Source organism: Leptosomus discolor, chromosome 20, assembly GCF_034619465.1.
Source record: "Leptosomus discolor isolate bLepDis1 chromosome 20, bLepDis1.hap2, whole genome shotgun sequence".
NCBI lineage: Eukaryota > Metazoa > Chordata > Aves > Leptosomiformes > Leptosomidae > Leptosomus > Leptosomus discolor.
In genome coordinates this window covers 8,632,141-8,654,668 of record NC_141410.1, presented here as the reverse complement: position 1 = coordinate 8,654,668, position 22,528 = coordinate 8,632,141, and the positions used below count along the sequence as shown (strand labels likewise).

The 22,528-nt window shown below is 44.6% G+C and overlaps 1 protein-coding gene across 2 annotated transcripts in view; it reads left to right on the top strand.

The window, feature by feature from the left end:
• The window catches only part of DVL1 (dishevelled segment polarity protein 1), an 88,483-nt gene that overhangs the window by 36,602 nt on the left and 29,353 nt on the right, over positions 1-22,528 (top strand). For both annotated transcript variants that reach the window (XM_086475962.1, XM_086475961.1), the window contains exons 3-4: positions 12,515-12,636; positions 17,606-17,718. In XM_086475962.1, the coding sequence (XP_086332088.1) occupies positions 12,515-12,636; positions 17,606-17,718 (235 nt within the window). The remainder of the gene's footprint in view (positions 1-12,514; positions 12,637-17,605; positions 17,719-22,528) is intronic.

Below are 22,528 nucleotides of genomic sequence, written 5' to 3'. Positions count from 1 at the left end.
TTAATCTCTAACATCCTATTACTAAGTAATCTGTTTTAAAAATTAGAGTGAAGTCCACAAAGGTGTGCAGGGCTGAAAAGGCCATTTATACATGAAACCTTTAGTAACGTGTTGTGTTGTCTTTCCCACTGTTGTCTCTCTTCCTTGCCTCCTAAGTATTACTGAATCGGATGGAAGGCTCTGAAATAATGCTGTAAAACCTCACAAAATAAGGCTAGACTTTTCTAAAAACATTTACTTGCTTACCTTGTGTGGAAACCAGTAAGAGCCAAGCTCTGTTCCTGGTGTAAAAAATGATTAAAAAAATTGTCCCACGACCTAAGCTAGCTGTCAGTAGGAGAGTGGCAGCGCACTTTTGTCTGTGTTACAGAGTTAATAATCAGAGTTCTGCCGAATCATTGAGTTTTAATACTGTCGCTGAATAGCCAAAACAGCTTATTCAGAAAAGAAACAGCTAAATGGGATATTCTAGAGGATTTTGGTTATGTTATTTTAGTTTCAGTGTATCGGTATTGTGGTAGTGCCTGGAAGGTTTAAATGAGGTTTTAATGTCTCGGCTAAACATTGTGCATGCATTCAGTAAAAAGACACGCAAATTTATAGCCTTGGAAAAATAAGCAGGGCAGAGGAATTTGGGCTGTAATTCGTCCAGTCGTAGAGGAACTCGCTGATCCAGCTGTTCATCCCAGTTACTGTGCTGCTCAGCAGGCCACCTCTCCCTTACTTTTCCTCTTGTCTTTAATATCTCCAATATGCCATGATGTTTCTTTGTCACCTAACTATAGCTATTAATTAATACTATTAATTACTCTTCGAGTTGCGTCCCATTTAACAAGCAGGTGACCTGCGCTCCGTGCTGAGCCGAGTGCTGAAGAGCAGCACACGGTCTGTGCTGTTCCTGTGAGAGCTGGTGGCTTCTCCGCATGCCCAGTCTTTAGCCGTGTTGTGGTCTGCTTGATGGAGATGCAACGGAGGTCTGTGGCTGCCCGGGGTTACTGGGTGAACTACAGTAATTCCCACCTTCAGGTTGTGTTTGGGGCACAGATAAACACACAGATCAATGTGGTGTTTGGCCATTTCATGAACATGTTTCTCCACTGGGGGTAGGAGGTTTACCACTGTCAAGGTTAATTAAAGTAATTCTGCACTTTTAGGCAGAAAAGAGGGCACTAGTGTTTTAGATTTTAATACCAAGAAAGCATTTGGGACATGGTCTGTGATTTTAATATCCTCTTTCAAGCTGACCTTACAGTCTTGGGTGTCAGAAACACAATAGAGGACAAGAAGAATTGTCTGTTTTCCCCAAAACTCAAGTTTGACTAGAGCGTGAAGTGATTTTTTGTTAAGGGCTTGGCCTCAACAAATGATGCAAAAAAGGGTTAAAAATCATAGTGCCGTGATATGAGAACTCTGCTGAAGTAACTAGAGATGTCGGACAGCCTTTCAGCATTGGATGTATGTTTGGATATATGTTTGCAGTCACCCTGTTTCTGGTAGGATGAAGGTAGCAGTAGTTAAGTAGGTTTACAAGAGTTTTTCTAACTGCCCAGTTAGGACAACCGGGGCTACTTGGGATTCTCGGCCAGAATGAACTGCCACGTCTCCATCTATTTCTCCACTCCTGTGCTGATTTTAGGAGTTGAAGATTTTGCTCACACCTCTGAAATATTTCAGTATCCCAGTCACTGCAGGTATACAGGATAAGGAAATCTGTCTGGGCCTTGCATATAATTGTGCTGAGTAGCTTAAAGTTCCTAAGCCTGGCTTCTTGTAGACAGGATTCTCTGTGCTTTCGCTATAAAATCACATACAGTACCACTTGCGTGCTGTTGCCCACGGTAGAGTTCAAGTGAGCATTCTGTTGTTATTGTGTGAGGAAAGTGTAATGTATCTTTTAAACATCAGTTTGATTGGGAGATTGTTCTTAAGTAATGATGCCTTGTGGTTCATCAAATACAGCCCCTGCTGGGTTCTAAGCAGCTGAAAACGTTGCTCCTGTGAGGGGAAGGGCTGGCAGATGAATTGAGCTCAGCTGTATCATACAATATTATCACTTCTTTCTGCTTTATTGATTGCTTTCAATTTTAAGGCTCAGACTCTGGGAACTGTGTAGTCCCAACAGGTTCTTAGTATTAGGCAAGCACAGCACGTAGCTTTCTAAGGCATGAACGTAACCTTAGTCCTCCTACGCACCAATACGTGTGCAGAATATTAAGCACTTATTAGATTTTGTGTTAAATTGAAGTCTTAAAAATTGGGAGAATGTTCTCCCTTCAGTCTGTACTCTCTTAAAAGGTAGCTGTTTTGTCATTGGGAAGTGCATTCGGAAGCAAAAGCTACTATTTTTTTGGTAGGACCTCCATACCTTGGTTTTGGTCTTTGTGCTCCAACCTTTTGACTCAGCAGCAAGAGCTGACTAATAACCAGTGTGACTTCCAAAGCTGTTAGCCATGTATTTCCACCCAGCAGTGGGTGTTAGGCAGCTAAATGCCTTGATTTGAAAAATCGGTGAGTGTTTCAAAGCAAAGTTATGCTGATATAAACCTGTGCTGTTGGGCAGCGCTCAAGGAAAAGAAGGGAACGCAACAGGGATCTGCCTACCTGCCTTCACAAAGAAGGGAAGATCCCCAAGTGTTGTGCTCCGTGGAGGAGTAAATTGGTTGTCAAAAGACGTATTCTTTCTCTAGAATAAAATCACTGGCATTGGAGAATAAGATTAATGTTTAAATGAACAATCAGCCGTGATCTTTGGGACCTGATGGTCCACCTAGAGTGCTGTGGGAGACAGCGCAAGGTCAGTTCTTAATGAGGTTGTTGGCTTATGTCCGTTCTTGTGCGGGAACTGAGCAGATGATGGTGTTAACTTCTCCAGGTCATGGCTGAACATAACGTGTGCTAGTGGCACTGGTGTGCTGTGAGGTCCTTTCTTCTTTGACGGGCTGAAGGACTCGATGCTGCTGAATATGCTGCCCTCAGGATGCGCTTGAGCTACGAATGTTGGTGGTGCTGTTTTTGTCTGGAGTCCAAGGATTACTGTGGGCTGTAGCATGGTGTTCTGACAGCATGGGAACAGATTGCAGAAAAAGGGATTTCGTGTGTAATTAACAAGCTGAAGAGAGCATCCCGAAAGCTTCAGATAAAAAAAGGCTATGCAAATGTCATTTATGTTGCCGTAGCGTGAGAGCAGCTCTGTTTTAAAAGCAAAGGGGTAGAAATGAATAGTGGCTCTTATCAGGAGAGCAAATTAATCCTGAGGAACCCCTTTCCTCCTTCTCAGTGTATAACACTTGCACTGTATTTGGGCCTCAGTGTCATTCCCTCCCTGTTTCTTCCCCTTTCTCCCATGCTGCTGTGTAATAAAGAATGGGTAACGAGCCTTTAGGAAACTGGCTTTTAGGAAGGAGCTGCTGAGCAGCCTTTAGAGACAGGGAGGGAGGCTGATTTGTACCAACCCTTATGCACAGCTCCATTGCCGACTAACACACACTTTAAAGATAAGGATGAAGCAGAATCCGCCAAGCGAAGGACACCCGGTGGGATCCTCCCGTCAGACTGTGGGGGGCTCAAGGAACACAAAGGCCTGAGCAGGAGAGAGAGGGAGGGCAGCGAGGAAAAACTGGTTGTGTGAATTGGAAAAGCCCCAGGATGGTTCAGGGCATGGGCCACAGGACAAGTTCAAAAGTTCAACCCTGAGGAAGACTCAGACCTTCATCCCCAACGACCACCAAGGACCCCCGATGGAGGCGTCACTTGGGCGGACTGAGGCGGGACTACGGGAGGAACTTCTGTTTCACAGAACGCGTGCTGTCGAGCCTTTTTGGGCGCTACACCGATGCAGGCTCTTCGCAGACTCTGCTGCTCAGCAGCAAATGACGTAGTGCATTATAAACCCGTTTGTTTTGTCACAGGCAGACAGTGAGCACAGGTTGTTGCAGGGAGTACGGATGGATAATTGCTTCAAAAGACTTAGACTCTTCCCTCCCTTCCCACCCATCGACTTGTTTCCAAATTTACGTGCGTATCCCACTAGTTGGGTTCATTTATAGCTCCCTTCTCCGAGATCACAGAGTGCACTTTCTGCAGATGGTGTTGACAAGGGCTGCTGTTCACTCTGCTGAAGAATCAGCTAAAACATCTGTGTCTGACCTGCATTACAAATTGCAAATTACTCTTTCCACACTAACACCCATAAAATTGCAGGGCTTATCTGCCTCTATTTGCTGCTAATTACTGGAGGAGTTTTATGTAAATCTTACTGTAAGTTAATTGTTCACAGTTTTGAACCCTTTAATATCCTATTCATTGGAACTTTAACAGATAATTGCATACATATCTTGCAGGGCTAGCAAAGTTGGTCTTTACATTTTGGAAAAAATGGGGTTTGGGCAGGACTATTTCCTTATCTGGTTTTTGAGATGATGGGCCTGAGCTGCCTTTGTCTCCTGTGTTATAAGATGTGCATCAGCTGGTAACAGCCAGCTTGGGATTCGTTGGCAAAACCATCTGTGATAATTGTTGTACTCACTATAAATTACTGCAGTGTAAATGTGTGTATTTCTTATCAAGAGGACATATTTAAAATTGGAACATTAGGTGCACGTGATAGAGCTGAGCTGTCTCCTCCCCGACAACTCCCTTCTTGACTGATACAGGGGCTACTTTGAAGTTTACAAGATGACCGACGTTTAGAAATTTGAGATTTTCATCTTTTTTAATAACATTTGAATCCTTCTATTTGTCATAGGTAGGAACTTTGATCTTGGTGTCATATGCAGGACTAATTTCCGTAGGGGAAAATGTTCAAGGGAGGCTCTGCAAGTCTTTAGTTGTGGCTTACTTTTGCTGCCCTGGGAGCTCAATGTACAGCTGGATTAGTACTGAATTAGAATCACTGCTCCTGATTAGCTATTGAAACCTCCTCCCCATCCCTCCTGTGTCCTGCTTGTTTTTCTCCTCCGCATCTTAGATCTCGTCCTTTTGATTTCGGGGTGGGTTTTTGGGGGGCTTTGTGTGGTTTGTGGGGTTTTTTTAAGGACTAAATGATGTGGGACAGAAGGCTACTACTTACTAGATTTGTCTTGAGTGGTTGGCCTTTAGGTTTTTCACCAATATAGAGACTGGCAGTAGTTGCATGGCAGAGTTCTTACCCTAGTAGCGATTACTGTAAATGCATTTACACAAACTTCTGAAAGAAGTAGCTGATCCCTGTGCCTCTTCTGCTGCCACGCACACACATCAACCATAGGATACAATTTTTCTCAGGGGATAATTTGTTTTGAGTTCTTTGGAACCGCTTAGCTGAGCGAAATTATGAATGCGTTTTTGTCTTTTCAGGTTCAGCTCCTTACTGGGCAATTTGGGAAAGTAGGTGGTATGGAAGAGAACACGTTACCTTCAGGCTTTTTGCAGAGGTTTAAAACGTTTTTCTCTTCTCTTTGCACAGCCCAGGGACAGCCTCCCAGTGGAAGCTGGGACCGTGCAAAGAACTGGCTTGTGGTTGCTGCCAGGTCGGAGCCAGGCGAGCGGCCTCTGCCAGCAGTTTGCACCAAGCGGGTTGGCTGTTATCTGTGTTTTTTAGGAAGGCTTTGCAACATCTGGGAACCATTCCCTGGCTGGCTGCTGGGAATGGGCGCTATTTCCCATTGGCTGGCAGTGATGTCATAGCCTTGTGGGAGTCTTTCTCTTTTTTTTTTTTTCCTTTTTTTTTTTTCCTGCTGTTATCTGGGTGCCAACAGATGATGCTTGTCCTGTTTGTACATAAGCTTTTTAGACGCTGTATTTGCAATTGCAATTAAAATTGTCGAGTAGAACCATTTCGGCTTCTACCATCCAAGGCAGCGCAGGAACTTCAGGGTTGTTAAATGATCTTCAGCAAAGTGCATTGTGGCCATTCAGCACAGAACAGAGGCCGGGAATGAAAATCCACAGAAGCAGATTCTTGTTGGTTTCTTATGTGTAAAACGAACTGATTTCAGGTCCGGTTTCTCCTTTTCACAAGTTATATTTATGCGCATTCATCTGCTGATAGACTTGAGTTATCACCCAGGAGAAAACAGAGGCAAATTGACCCAAAGTGAAGAGGATATTAACACAATATTGTATCTTTTTCCATAACGTTTAGAGCTTACAAAGAAGGGAGGCGGGATCACCCACAACTTTCCTGAGCTTTAAGGTACCTGAATGGTACTAGGGAGGGATCTGAGCCCTAGTATAGGAGAATAAAATTCCTCTGAAGGGGAAGCTGGAGTGCTAGGATCTCTATGAGAAAGAGGTGAGGAAGAAGCAGGGACCTGAAGAAAAAATGAACGAATGTGCTGAATGAGGAAACTCCAAAGCTCTACGATCTTAGGGCTTTCTCTTTGCTAAAGAGTCTGTTGTGATACGCAGAGGAATTCACCAAGATTTAACCCAAGTTTGAACTGAAGGATGCAGTCCTATTTCTAACTGTGATCTCAGCCCCAGGTGGAGGAAGAGGCCTGTAAGGAAACCTGACTTCCTTAGTCGTGTGGCAGAAGAAGTTGCTGTCGTTTGCAGAAGCCTGGGTACGCTCAGCACAGGTCTCTGCGTTGCTCTGATGTACGCAGGTTTTAGCTGGGGTGAGGAATGTGTAAGCCCTCAGAAAAAGTCACCAACCTACTGAAAAAATGTGGAAGGGCGAGACATGGAAATAGGATTATGGTATTGCAGATCCTTTTTTCCCCCCTCCCGTTCTCACTCCGCGTGTTCTCCAAGAGGCAGGTAATCCTGTATTTAAAGGGAATTTGCTGCGAATTCTCGGTCAGTGAAACTGAATTTGTTTCACAGCTAGCCTGCTGTGCTGTGCCATAAACAAACACCTCGGATGCTTGACAGAATCTGGGAGTCACCTGAGGTACTCTGTTTCATGAAGATACAATATTTTCTCTAAATGATAGGAGGTGGCAGATGGTAAAATCACAGGTAAAATTGACAATTTTGTTTTGAAACCCAGACTGTGTCTTTCTGTCTCTCAACGCTGAAGAAGCTCACCCTTTACCTGGCAGCCACAGATTGCTTAAAGTTGTTCCTTTTAGCCTGTTACAGCTTCTGATTTCCAGGCTCTGTAAGCCTGATCCTGTATTCTCTGAGTATCTGTGGTCCATGGTTGGAGCAAACCAACGTCCTGTAGTTTTCAGCAGGAAGAAAGGGGGAAGCCTAATCTCCCCGGCATAGACAATTTCTCTTTACTAAAATAAACATCACGTTGCTGATAGGCTTTTTCAGGCCTTCTGGCAATGCAGAGTCCTGTTGCTGCCTTTTACAGAATTCCTGCTGGAATAAAAGGCCTCATCAGTAAGTCCTTTTGTGCAATTGGTCCTTCGGGAGCAGCCTTCGTGTGGATAATGGGCCATGTCTCTGAAGCTTTGGCTGGGGATTTGAGATGTCTGTGACTTTATAGGAAATAATTACTTTCAACTTGTAGATGAATGTGGCTGTTCTGAAGTTGCTGTCAAAAATACAAATGGCTCTTTTGGGGTATTTCTTTAGTTACTGTTATCAGTCACTCACCTCTCCCTGAGCTGAGAGAAATACCAGGAGCTGCTGCTGCTCTCGGTAACAGTGAGAATTTAAATATTGTAGTTTTCATGCTGATAGGCTAATAAATATTTAGCCAGATGAGAATATGAGAGCTGAGTGTACCAATGTTTGCTCTTTCCTCTTCCCAGACTGGTTCTTGTTGTCTGGTGTCTTCAGCCACGAATGGGAAAGATTTAGTAGTGCATGTGATGGTAGGACCTCAGCTGAAAATCCAAACAATATTCAGTCTGATGGAATGAACTGAATCAACAGTTGCAATTAGTTCCACACTTCTTTAGTAACTTCCTCCATGTGCACCATGCAAGACATCCCCGTTTCACACTGAAACGCAGTCCTTTGGGGTGGAACCCGCTCCAGCCCACAGGCATGCCCTTGAGCAGCACCCGGCACCAACACGGTGCCAGGAAAGAAAAGGATTCAAATGCCACTGCCCGTCAAAACGGCAGGGGAAGCTTGATGGGTGACATAATTATCAGGGCTGGCTTCTGGCCAGGAGGCTGGGGTTAACACTGTTTTTCTCGCGAAAACACAGTGAGAAGTCTGTAGCGTGGCGGTCTAACAGTGCACTATCTGCTCCATTCAAAGTGATACAATACTGGAGCGTTTTATCCCTACCACAGCTTGTCGAAGAAGAGGATGCAATTTATCCTAAAGCTGATAGGACACGTAATGATTTACAGGGTGTCGCTTGTGGGGAGAAAGAGGAACTCCTGGCTAGCACGGCAAAGCCGCGAGCAGCAATTCTGTGTGCCCACACATGCTGCCAGGGCAGGGACACGTGAAGTCTGTCAACCAGTGTACAGCCCCGAAGAATTCTTCCTCTTCTGCAGTCCCTGGCAAACCCTCATCAAAATGAAGGCGTTTTGCGAGGTGCCTGGAACGAGGCAGGGCTGCTCACTTGCTAGGAAGCTCCCGCTGAGTCCGGTATCCCGTTGTGTCGGGTGTTACACTACCCTCCCGATCCTTTTGATGTTAGGGAAAAATCAGCTAGGCAGTGCAGGTTTAATAATCCTGCTGCATGTGCCATCTTCTACTGCAGATTTTCGTTTCTAGCACAACAAATGTTTTTCTAATGCTCTTTTGTGGTGTTTTTGTTAATTTGGTCTGCAGCCATCCATTTATATTCTAGTGCTCTTGAGCACAGAGATCTGTAAGTGAAGAATGAAAGCTTTGATGAAGGGTGAGTGCTCCACTTGTAAGCAGACATAGATCTGGACAGTCTCTGTCTTGTTTTAACAGTGTAATTGCTTCAAGCTCTCTTGCTTTAATCTCAGAAATCAAGTCCTCTTGCAGGAGCTCCCAGGTCCTGGTTATCATAAGAGTAAGATCATGTTAGTCAACGTATTTGAACTGTGACACTCTTGGCTTTATTTATTTATTGTTATTGCTCAGGGGCAAAATTTCACCCCAAAGGATGTGTCTAAATTACAGCGAGTGTACTTTGCGTGGAAATGCCTGAGCCAGGCTGCAATTAGCAGTACAGCCAGTGCAGCGTGGAGCTTGGGAAGGTAAACCTGAGGAGTTCTGCACTATCATGGCTGTTGTGCTTGTGCTTTACTACTTGAAATCTGAAAGACCTTTATCTGGGATTACCAAGCTGCTCGGAAACGGGAGATATTGCTGGTCTCTTTCCTTGAGTTTGAATGTGTCCGAGTTCACTATATCTGGAAGTGAACTGATTCAAGGTTGAAGTGGTGTATTTCCTGAATGCAGCTGGAAGATTAGCATGGGTAATTTCTGCAGCCCTCTTCCCTTTATAATGGTAATGGCATAGTCTGAGGCTGTTTGTGACTCTGATCCCACTGAAGGTCGATAAGAAGATGCACCCAGTGCTTTATCCTTCAGGAGATCACAGCCCAGGGGCAATACTCACAAAGGAGTTGCTTTGCTGCAGTGGATTTTGCTTCTTCTCAGTAGCACTCCCAAGATGATCTGCAGCCTCGATCAGTACGGTGGGTTTGCCTTCGTAACGGGGTCCTGCATTGCCAAGGCTTCTTCCTCCAGGAGCAGGGAAATGCTGAAGAACAAATATCCTGAAAGGTGGAAAGGGTTTGTCTTGTCGGCTCATCGCATCAAGCTCATCTTGGAGACACCAGCAGAAAAAGGCTTAAAGAAGGAACATGTTTTCCTGCTTTCAAATAACTCTGGTCAGCATGCTGGTTTGCATAGCGTGGCACAATTTAGAATGTGAAGGGCGAGGGGATGTATAGATCTTGCCTACACCCAGTTTCTTTTTTTCCCCCCTTTTTTCGTCTTTTTATTCCTTGGTTTGATTTTGTTAGTGAAAAAGCACTTGCACAGAGATTCCTCAGGGGATGAGCCAGGCTCAGAGATGTTCTTGCATCTCCATAATGCCAACATGGTTTCTAAACATCTCCCATTAACTTCCCCACCTGAAAGAAAGCAAGCTTAATTAGGAAAGCGCATGTTGTTTTTCCCTTCAGTGTTTCCTGTGTTGCTCTTGCTTTGGTGATAAGAGTTTGAATAATGCAGCTGACTCCATGTGGTGCTGGAGAACTGTTTTGTCTTCAGGCAGTTCCTTTCTGACAGTCGGTGTGTGTTTGCCTTCTCATATTTATGGTACATGCTCTTAGGAGTAATATACTGCATCCTCAACGCCAGTCCCCTCCTGCCCCTCTTCTGTCCATCCCCTTCTTTAACAGCTAGTGTCTATCTGGTGATTATATTAGAATTAGCCCTTGATAAATTAACCAGTTATAGTTGGAATCTCTTACGAAGGGCTAGTTCTTCCACAGCTAAAACCAGAGGAAAGCCGAGACCTTGTTGCCTCTTAGTAAAAGGTAATAATCTATATCCTTATTTGAGCGTTTATTTAATTAAAGACCTTATAATCATATTGTTTAAAGAGACTTAGCGAAGCAATTAGATGGCTCAGGGGATTGGTAATAGGATATAAAGCTTTTCACCTCAAGGTCACTAGTTCAGCTTCTGTTGGTGGTGGCCAGAAAGTGGTGTGTGTGGTCAGTGGACTGTTGAAATGTATGAATCGGTTTTAGCTTCCTTTCTGATTGGGCGGGGTTTTCCCCCCCTGTTCTTGCAAAAACATTCAAATTAGACTAAGGCAAGTATGGAACTAGATGTGCAAAGTCTGGATTTGCTTTCAGGACTGCTGTAGACCTCCTGTGTGAGTGAGGCTGAGCAAGTTGCTTCATTTTGCCTTGATTTGTCCTCAGTACTGCGGTATCGGCAATGCCGCTTCCCTGCCTTTTCCTTCATCTTCTGTGTCTGAAGTGCACCCCTTGGTGGGGTTTGGCTGCACAGGATGCCCAGCTTAATGGGAGACTAATTTTTGTAGTCATTTAAAATACTAACCAACTCTTTCAGTTGGTGGAATTCCATTTTAATTTTGGGCAAACCCTCCTATGTTGGTCATCTGCCTTCCTGGTTTAAATAGTAGAGCACTGGAATCTCTTTCTCCACTGCTATGCTTTTTAATAAAAAATATTGCCTTCATCTAGAAGGTGAAGTTGAACTGGAACTGCTACCTGGGAAATGCCACATTCTGTTTGCAGAGATAAATGAAAAGGAATCTTGCATCAGTGCACGTTGTTTGTTTTTTCTATAGTGGTGCTTTACCCAGTGTATGTTCTTCTGCCCTAGGATTTAAATTGCATTTAGGCGTGTTAATTAATTTAATCTCAGTTGTGCACAATTGGTAGTATCCTGCCTTTCTGGGTTAGGAAACTGAGGCACAAATGCTGATTTTCTTACAAAACATTTACTGAATCATCGGTGGAGAAGGGACCCACTCTGCCTGGTTCCTGGCCGTACACTTCAGCCAGGAGCTTTTTCCAGCCCTAGTAAGATGCAAAAAAAAAAAAAAGAATGTGGAAAACCAGTTTCACCTAAGTGTACGAAAGGATGCTTAACACAAAGCACGTTGGCAGAAAATAGAAATCATGTGCACCACCATTAGTCATTATATGAAGAATTTACACCCTCCCTTGTAATGGGACTGGAGTACATAATAATTCCCAACGCACCAGGCTGTATATAGATGCTTGGGGTTTATAAGGGGAAGATTGATTGTTGCAGCATATATTAAATTACCTATTTCCATGTGAGCTCTGTGTGTTGGGTGCTCTGCAGCCATTCCTTCTACGCTGGTTGACAGCTTGCCAGGCACCTTCGGCTTCCATGAATGTGAATGTCAGATTTGAAGGTGTAGTTTTGTACAAGTTTTCAGGTCATTCTGAATTACAGAAAGGTGCACACTGCATATCCTGGGTTTTGTGGCATGATTGGAAAATGACTTTTCAGGTCTGCAGCTCTGCCTTAAGGGAACGTTAAGAGAGAAAACAGGCACAAGAGACACAATATGATGAAAATCAGGAATCTGGTCCCTCTCCTAAAGTACCTGGCTGTTGAGATTTGGTGGATTTCGGTTTTAATTCAGACTCTTAATAGAGATGGTGGCAACTCTGAGATATGGTGATTGGTGCAGACTAGATGGTGAGTTTTAGGGGGTTTGATGTATATTCCATGTTTGGGCCATCATGCCGTCAACTTTCAGCTTTTGCTTTTTATTTTTGTCATGGCGAAACCAGACGGAGAGTGCAGTCTTGCGGCGTGTGTGCATTTTGCAAGGAATGCTGACAACTTGCGTGCTTCAGCAACTCAGAGAATGCTGTAATGGCAAGTCACAAGAAAAAGTGCACTCCCTGCCTGGTGTGCTTGTTCCGAGAGGAGGAAAGTTTTGTGGTGCTTGCAGGAATTTTATGCCTATCGTAGCTGATGATGTTGTCATGTTCAGACTGAATGTAACCTGGTTTTATGAAAGTTTGGCAGGAACCCATGCAACTGGACACTAAGCGCTTCCTTTCCTCTTGTTTCCCTTAGATCTCACAGAATATTTAGCAAAGCAGGGGCTGAACACCTTACGTCGGAGCGGAGAAACCCATACAAGTGTGTGTAATTCTCTGTTTTCTGTTGACAGCTGGTCCTGGCTGAAAGCTCCCACTCTGACACGGGCTCCCAGTGCACCGAGAGCCATACGGACCTTCCGCCACCCATTGAGAGAACAGGCGGCATTGGAGATTCCCGGCCTCCATCATTCCAGTAAGAGCAAGTTGTCTTTTTATTTATTTAAAAACCAAAAAATGCAATTCCTGTCTGTTTCTTCTCCACGTTTCTCCCTGCTGCTGCAAACCAGCTATTTATTGTTATCGTTAGAAAAATAATATACTTACTAGAACTGAGGAATTAAAAGGGGGATGGGAAGGAAAAAACCCTGCCATTATTAGAATGAAATATATATCCTATATATCTCATTTTGAAACCCACTGTGGAAGAGTTAAGTAATGAGGGAGCCCAAAATGCTTTTCGTAGTGTACAGATGACAGCTTCTTATGACTGTGTTCTGTATAATTATGTAGTATGCAGAGCCAGCAGAACACTGATATCCAGAGCAAAAATTTCCATATGGAATAATGCCTCCTCCATGTGCACACAGAGGCTGGCAGCTGGAACTGCGTCTAGCCAGGCTGGGAGTCGTCTGCTTTAATGGTAGCCTTGTTCTTGCCTCTGAACATGTGCAGAGCCAATGTACGTTCTCAGAACACCTTCATTTTCAGGAAAGCCCTCTGAACTTACACAGGGAGGATTTCAAGCAGGACCTGGTTCTACCTGTGATCTTAGTATATGTTTGGAGATGGCGACGTGGTCTTGATTTGCCCGGTGTCATGCATTTCCATTGCGTTCTGGGATATTTATTGCCTGGAAGAGCTCTGAGGAGCTCTTGTTGTGAATGAGCCTTTTACAGATAATTGCCTTCCAGAGGGGACAAAAAATCCTGGGGAATGCTGACCCTGCCTGACGCTGCGTGTCTTGCAAGGGTTGTACTGCCCTCCTGCGTTCATGAATGGCGTGATCTGGACAGGGAGAGGCCTGTGTGAGTGCAGTCACATGGCTGCAAATAGAACGAGTTCTTTGTCTTCCTGACCTACACCTACATGTGATAGCTGCAAGATCAAACTTTATTTCAAAAAATAAGTACACTGTAAGTTAGGCAGAAGTCTGTGTTCGTGGAGCCGCTCCCTGCTAATAGCTGCGTGCACTCAGACCCGTGCGATTTAAGCTGTGCTCTGCTGATGCACCTGCTGTCCTCCATAGTCTCCTAAAAATCGGGTATCTTCATGCCGTCAGGCAGCACAGCGCTGCAAGTGATGGTATCTTCATATTACAGAGCAAATGCGGGAATCCTCAAAGGGGTGAAGTAACTTACTCGGGTCACGCTGAGTCAGGAGTCGCAACACAGGAGGTCATGCTTTCTGGCTTGTGTTCTCATTCCTAGATAAACCACCTTCCTTCTTTCTCTCTCCCCCATCTCTTTTTTTTCTTTCTTGTTTTAAACTGCAGGAGAGAATCTGGCTGGTGGGGGAGGTCTTCTGGACTAAAACTTGTTCTCCCTTAATGCCTTTTTTGGTTCTTCTCTTCACAATTGAATGTCTTAACATTTCACAGTGATTTTTGCTGTTGTGTTTTATTTTTTCAGTCCAGAAGAGAGCCTAATGATGACCTAAGTTTATTTCCGTAACACGCAGCAGAGTATCTCACTCAGTTATTCTGCATGAAGCCCTTAATTCTCTTTTGCTATTAGAATTTCATTTTAAAACTCACCCACTCTAGGTTTAAAGATTCCAAGTGATGAAGAATCTACCGTCTTTTTAATCCATTTGTTTCTCTTGGATAAAGGAAGGAAGTTGAGCTGCTCAAGTCTTCCATTGCAAAACTTGGCTTCCAGAACTTGAATGATGACTGTGGTTCTCTTCTGATCACTGAGAATTCTCCAGCAATTTTTGAAAATGATGTTTCTCGGGATTTTCACGTGGTGATTCAGTGTGTTCAGTGGCATTCCTGCCTACGGTCTCCTTGAATGATGTCTCCGTTCAAGAGATCGGTAGTGCAGCCCCGTAACTTCCACAACTGTAACTTCAGTATTGCTCTGTACTCACGTGTTACCTCCCCTTCCGTACGTGTGACTTACCTTCTTGGTTCCTACATCCCTGAGGTTTTTCTTTGGTGCTATTCAAACTACCAGAGATCTGTCATCTCCTGTCTTCCCTCTTCACCATTGATTGAGGCTTTATTTCTGTCAGAAGCCCCAGCTGAGCTATGTGTTGTGTAATTGTGCAAACAGAAACGTTGCTGGACGACAAAGAACACGGTAAACAGATGAAGCGGACAGGCCAGCAGGCAACACCATGCAAGGGAATGAGACCCTTATCAGAGGGGAAGTGGTAATCTCAACTAGCTGCTTGACAGCATTGGTATTTTGCTTCATCATTGATGAAATCCAAAGAAAATTTACTTTTTCCCTCCCTGATGAGGGTTCTCAAGTTCATCCTGTATTTCATGCTCCACTGCTTCTGTTTAGCAGTTGCCAAATCCACGTTCATCTGAATGGGTGAGGCTGCTCCTGGTTTAGTGGTGGAGATGCATGGGTGAGTTGAGAACAGTGACCTCTGAGCCACCTTTCTTACCCAGCTCTGGGGTATGGGCTGAAAATGGAATTGAACTTAATTGGCTTAGCAATGAGAGAGGAAACAAGCCAGCTGTGAGGTTCCTTTTTGCACCCTTTGTTGGGGTGTAAACCACCTTTTGTAGGCGGGTTCAGCCTAGGAAGCGATTTGGTAGTGGGAGGTATCAGCGAGTCACTAGATGGTGCTGCTGAGATGTCAGAGAGCCTCGCAGGGGACCTTAGGAAACCGTCACCTTCCTTCCCCTTCCAGTTGTACTGGGCTGAAACGAGAAATGCAGACGTACTTGTGACAACACTTACATGCTTGCCTTTTGGTAGCTTCATTAGGGCTTAAAATGTGCAGTCAAATGTTTTCTTGAATAACAACCCCGATTTCCTAATTCATGGGGTGGGCATGTCAGGACATTTCTTCAACGCAGAGAAAGTGTGTGGGGGCGTGCAGGCGGCCTTTCAGCAGACCTCGTAAATGGGACACTACACAGATGTGCCTCCACATATGCCGGTTCTGGGTCCGGCTTCCACAGAAGCCGTGGGACCAGTTGGTTAGATCATTGGTAGTTTAGTTCCCTGTGTAAAACACGTGTGGCAGAAACTCCGGCCTCCTGGAATTCTGGGAGGAATACATTAATGACTCTGGAGGAATACATTAATGACTCTGATGCTTCGGTGTAAATGTAATGATGGCTGTTATGCTTAAGCAGGACATGTCAGGAGTAAATTACAGGTGGAAAGGGCAGATGTGAACTGGGACTCCATTTTAAATGGGTGGTATTTATGGGACAGAGAGGAGCAGTATGACCAGTAACTTTCTATGGGAAATCTTTCCCAGCAGAGCATTAGCCCACGTCAGATCATGCACTGTTATATTTTCAGGAGCTTTAGGTCATTTTTGTCCATTAAAATGAGCTATGACGTTTGCCAGCACTCCAAGAGGCTTCTTTCCTTCCATGTGAGCACTTCAGGGTAGCTTATAGAATGTAAGAGTAGCAGAGATACATGGAGCCTGAGGGGAAACTAAATAACTAAGCCAGTTCTGTTCCACGGGGGGAAAAAGAGCGTCTCCATCTTCCCCTTTGCTCCAGCCAACTCTGCTTTACCAGGACTGATTTTTTTAAAATTTTTTTTTGCCAGCAGAGATCTTGAAACAGATGGTTGCGAATGAGCGGTCTGTGTGACAGCCGCTGCTCTTGGTTAGCCAGCCTGGTTTGTCTGTTGGAATGAGTCTGGTTTATATGAACTGAGAAGTGGCCCTTCCTCAGTGCTTGGAAGTTCAAGAGTATGGAGCTGTCGTTGCTGTTTGTTTGGAGTCATCCCAGGAAGTGGCCCTAAACCATGGGGACAAATTCTCTGCTGCCTCCGTGAGACCTTTTGTTCTGGCTAATTGTCGTAGCGAGACAGTGACTCTCAGTAGAGCCCTCACAAAAGCAGAGTGGAAGAAATCTGCCCGCTGAGATCATCATCAAGATCTTTCTGCTTTTTGCCCACACCAAACTTGCTCATCGTGTTCCTTCACTGGGACTTCCTAGATTCGTGTTCTGCTCGTGTATCTGTGTAGCTTTCAAACAGTTGAGAACACGAGGAAAGGACCTGGGGTCTGTTTGTGCATTTCACAGACGTGCACTGAATGATGTTGAGCTTTGCTGTGACTTGCAAGACTTCAACCTTCAAGGTCAGCACTCTGTGTTAAAAGTGGCCACCGTGAGCTGTAGCTTCTGCCCTTTGGCTGTCAGCATGCCGCGTACCTGGCTTGGGTTGTTGTCAGGAAAACAAACCTGTTCAGAGTGAACAAGCACTTAAGGAAGTGAGCTGAAACACTGTGCTTGGTTTAAAAAACATTTCTATTTGGATATTGTAGAAAAGGCAACTCAATTCACAGGTTGAGAACAAGCCCCTGACCGAGCATGTCATCTGTTGGCATGACTAGAGGAGCTGATACGTACTTGTATGTATTTCTTGGATCTGCGATCTTCAAGATGAGCATGGGAGGGTTTGAGAGATGCACAGGAACTTGGGGTGTTTTGGAGGCCGAGATAAGTGTTGGGGTCAACAAGTTTTGTTCTTCCAGAAACCAGGGTTATCTGTTTGCCCCTGTGTTAGGCAGGTATGCCGCAAATTGCGAAATTAAAGCTGTCGTGATGGGACTGTGCTGAAATGCCGTCTCCTTTGCAAGCGTGTTGGCAGCTGAAGCGGCCTTGTAGTTAGTTGTCGCCTCAGCGCCTGCTAAAATGTTCCCTTTGCTCAGCCCATCAGCGGGCTGGTTTTCCCAGTGGAATTTCCGTGCGTCTTCTGGCGGCTTTTTCGACATCACGATGGTGCCGCTTGTGCAAATAGCGCTGTGTCTCCGGGCGTTGATACTGAACTGTCTTTTCACCCTTCAGGTAGTTTTGGGGCGAGCGGAGCAGTCCGGGGGAGGTTGCTGTGCTGCAGCAAGACTGCAGCTCAGTGGTGTGCTGGCTTCTAAACCGACACGCTTACGACTGCAACTGTTTTTAACAAAAAGAATAAAAGAGGTGACTCCACTGTTTCTTTCTATTTGTTCTCTCACAGCCCAAATGCTGCCAGCAGCCGGGATGGCCTGGACAATGAAACAGGAACGGAGTCGGTTATTAGCCACCGGCGAGACAGACATCGACGGAGGAATAGAGAAGGGCATGAGGATGGTGAGTCCTGTTTCATTTTTCCCTTTTTTCGTTGAGAAAGCAGAATTTTTTTAACAGTCTTTCAGAGCAACAACTACTTTTGGACAAATGCTGCAGAAGAGAAGTGTGTCTGCATTCTTGCGTGCTTGCAGGGACTATTATTATTTTATTATTTTAATGGCATAATTTGATAATTGCTTTGAAACTCTTTGAAGCTCGGGATTTTCTAAGAGGTCTGGGCAACCTACAGTAAAGTGGCAGAGAGATTCTTTTTGGTAATATACAGAACTTTCTGTAGTATTAGAAGATGATTGGCTTGGAGAGGAATAACGACCCACTCAATGCTGAGCTCCACACTGTCATGGCTAGGCTGCCTCTGTTGTTCAGGTGCGCTGATCTAAAGGCAGGACACATTATCTGTATGATGTGTTGGGAGTTTGCAGCGTAGACAGTTTGAAAGTCTTAGTGTTTTAACATTGCAAGATCTGAGCCAAAATCCTCTGAAATAATTTCTGTTGATTTCTCTGGGCTTGGATCAGCGGTAGTGTTTTATGCTGGTATAATAACTACAGCACATTGGCTCCAAAGATCTTTTTTTTGTACTTAAATACACCCAAAGTACACATATAAACTACAGAACTTCATCTCTTGCCTCTAGTCTGTACATCAAAGTAAGCTTGTTTTTTTCATTTGTTGCCAGACAAGAATTTCCAGAGTTAATTAAGGATTAATAGGTGCCACCCATTGAGTTTAAAATGATCCAGAATGTGGAATACTTGGGCCCAAGAGATGCCATCACGGGCTTTATTCACCGCTCCACCCACTAAAGTATTCGCCTCCAGTTAGAAAACCAGAAGTCATATATAATACTGTGGGTTAGAAGCAGGTGCCTTTCTGTCCATTTAACCCTTCCGACTTGTAACCGACTTAGAGTGAAAGAAAATTACTCAGCGGGTGGAGCAGAGAGCTGTCTTTGCCTGATCCTGACTGCAGGTTCCTTTGGGAAATCACAGAAAGAGGCAGAATCTTCTAATCATATTGTGTTAAAAACTTGTTACAGGAAGAATGTTAAAAGGTCGTTTGTTTCTAACGTTAAACTCGTGCCAATGCCGTGGACATTTGTGGCAAAGGAGGTTTTTGTTGAATGGCTGGTCTGGGACCGTAGTCTAGATTGTGTGTATGGTGTCGTTCGAGCACAGGAGTTCCTGCCTTCTAGTGGTCTGAAACGAGTTCACACTTTTCCCTTTAGATAGAAATGGGATAAAATTCCCTCCTTCTCCTGTCAATCTAAACTGTGCTCAGGCGAGAACATGTCACTCAGTAATGTGAACATTACCTGTTCTCAAAACAATTCAGGCCTCCCGCCTGAAGCAGGCTGTACGTATGAGCAAGAGGTGAGTTTTGTTAACGTGCATAAAGCGAGGACAACTGCTCTATCATTCTGATCTCGTGAAACACATTATTTAATATCCATAGTGTTTTCTGTGGTCATAATAATATTTAATTGAAAAAAAACCCCCAAAACCACTGGTGTGTTATTTTCACTTGAAAGCATGTCTCCAAAATGCACACTTCAGCACTATATCCTGAACTGCCACTTAAAAAGATTAAAAGAAGTGAAATACCATTGTCCTGGAGGAGGATTTTAAGGCCTCTTCATAACAACGGTCACACCTTAGCAGAGTCATTCTTTCCGTGAGTCTTCGGGTCTTCTCTGTCTGGAGCAGAGCTGAGTGTAAAATGGGGGAACAGTCGTAGGAAAAGGGGGACAAGGGTGGAGGAAGGGCAGCAAGGTTGTGACACCTGGTTCACAGCTCTTCCAGGGGCAGGAGCTGTGTGCTCGCTTGTTGTTATGAAATAGTGGTAAATCCTCCTTTCCCTGCAGAAAGAAGGAAATGCAGTTAAGAGTGTTTGATCTTGTGCTGTAGAGACTTGTTTGAATAATACCGAAATTACAGCAGTAGCAGTTCACAGAGAGGCAGGGTGAGGGATCTTCGCTGGAGCGCTGCCTTAGTCATAGGTGTGTTCTGGAGGTATTCTGCAGAGTAGCCAAGCCACAGGTACAGTGCTGCCGGCTCACCAGGCTGTACCACGTTACTGGGTTTGAGCCAATTATTGGTATTAAGTGAATGACGAAGAATTACCCACCCTGACACTGAGGATATCCCTGGATACTCTGCCAAGGGAAAGCAGTACTCATTCCACAAGAGAAAAGGAGCAGTGTATCGTAGCCTTCATTTCAAACATGGTGAAGTGAGAAAAAGCGCTAATGAGCCATTTGGAGACTGCATAGATTTAGACATGTTGAGCTAAAACCCGTACAGGTCAAGCAAGCTTGCTCCACTGATCCCTGATCACTGTGGATCTGAGAGGTTCGACAGAATGAGGCTCTCCTTCTGACTTGGGGAAACCCCAAGGTGGGGAAGAGAAGGGAGGCAAAACAAAGATCTGTTAGGAATGTCGTTAAAATGAAAATATCCCAAAGTAAATGTAAGTAGAAGAGCAGAATTCTAACGGTGAGCTATGCAGAAAAGTCTCTCTGGTGTCAGCCTGGCCTTTAGGGACCACTGTTGTTTTCAAAGCGTGACAGAAGCTTCCTCTTAGGTTAGCCATGAGTTTTCACTTAAGTGCCTTCCAGCCCCCGCTGCACAGCTCCAGCGTGAGTAGAGGAGAATTTCATGTTAATCTCCCAAATGGATTTAAGTTTTTATCTTTTAGAAAGGTGGAAATAACACTCAGTAGTGAGCTATGTAGGTACCGTTAGTTGTAGGCAACTTTTTATTCCTTCTCATTAAGGGTTAGACCCCTGAACCAATCTTTGCTGCCCAGTCATTCTCCATCGCAGCAGAGTCCTTAAAGTGTGATCTTCCCTGTCTTTCTTGAACCACAGGTTTTAATAAATAAAAAGAGCAGTTTAATGCTCAAATTTAAAAACCCCACGGTCTAGCACAGACCAATTATTGGGAGTAACAGGGTGAGAAAGGGGTAAGAATGAGGAGGCTGAAAGGTTAAGCATTTTTGTGTATCTGTGCGTGAGGACAGTATATGAATTTAAAAATGTTTGTTGCCGACTTGTTTCCTCTTTGTTTTGCAGCGACAGCTATTCAAAGTGCTCGCGGGGCAAAGTAGTATAGGGAGAGCTCAGACCAGACAGATGCTTTGCCCTGAGAAACTGACAGTGGAGATATCTGAGACAAAAGCTGGCAGGGAAAACAAGATGGGGAAAAGGGAGTTTTTCTCTCTGGCTACTGTTGATACTAGGAAAAAAAAAGTATTAGAACTCCTTAAAGAGTTAAAACAGTTTCTTTGTCATTTCTGTCCAATCTCTGTTTTAATTTGCACAGATTGTTTCCAATTAGTACAACAGACTGGAAAACTGTCAGTTCAGTCTGACAGCCTGTGCTTGAACGGCAGCAGGTTTCTTACAGAGGCATTCAGTTTTGATTTGAAGAGTCTGGGTGACGGTAAACCAGCCAGCTTCTCTGATGGCTGATGGTGAAACGTGTGGTATCGTGGGCAGATTGTTCACAAAAGCAGCCCGTGAGCTTTACTTCATTGTTGCGGGATTACACATCACAGAAAAGCTATTTCTGCTGAATTGCTGACAGGCAATTATGGACAGAGGCCGTTAGAAAATTGATGGCATGCTGCAGCCAGAAGATGTGGGGCACAGCTGGTCATCACACCTCTTTTCGTTGAAAATGCAAAAGGATTTTGCAGCAGAGAGGCTGTGATTTACTAGACCAAGGATTCACCCTGGTAACCATGCAGGCTAGGGCATCTGCAAGCTCTTCCACCCGTTTCTCTTAAGTTACACTGCTGTTTTAAGTACAGAGGCAATGAATAGCAATGGCTGCTCCTGTGCTTGTGTCTTCTCTGATTTCAAAAATATACCCACAAAGAGAACGTGATGGGCTGAGGAACATAATGAAACTCCTTGGTTCATCATCGTGCGTTTGAAGGTGTGGGACGTTCCCGATGACCAAGAACATCATCAGGGAAACTGATCTGGAAAACTCAAAGAGCATTTGTAATTTTCTTGGTGAAATGTCTGCCAGAGATCGGGGGAAAAATGAGAAGGGATGTAGTTTCAAAAGAATTATAACCCTGGATCTTAATGTACTTAAGAGGAACTTTGTTACTGGTTTTAATCTGCCCTATGCCGCTGTCTAGAAGCCTTGCTCTGGTAGCACTGTACAGCTGATGACATCAGGGAGCAGAAGTGACTCAGCTGGACAAATTCTGCCTAACATGAGTTTTCCTTTTAAATGGAGAACGGGAGGAAGGGTAGCCAGAGGGGCAGTTATCAATGCACCTCTAATTGCCTTCCTTACCTGCTGTGGGTATCCAAACCCATCAGCAGAGCCTGCTCCCAGCCTCATCAGCCGTGGAATGCTCTCGGTTTTGTTGTTGGCCCTTTCATCGCTTAAGCACCCCCTTAACTTTAAGGAAGGATGCTGAAATCCAGGCGATTTTGGTCAACCTCAATTACGTAGTTAAAGTATGCGCCCCAATTCTGTGTTGAACTGAATTCCTAATAGGTGCTGGGGGAGGCTGCTCCTGGGCCTGACGGACAGCTGTGTGAGCTCTGAGGAAAGCTTTACACTCGTGACGTTCCTCTGCCGGCGCTTGGGTTATTTGTGCACCAACCTGCTACCTATAGCAAGAGCACTTGTTTATAGAGTCTCTAGTTTTTCATCTTACTGTGTTCCTTTTCCATAATTTTTAGCAGTCCGTTCTCTGCTAATGGGAACCGGAACGCTGTATGATGCCCCATATGCAAAGCACATGCTACTTCTTATCCACAGATGCTCAGTAATGCTGAGGAAAC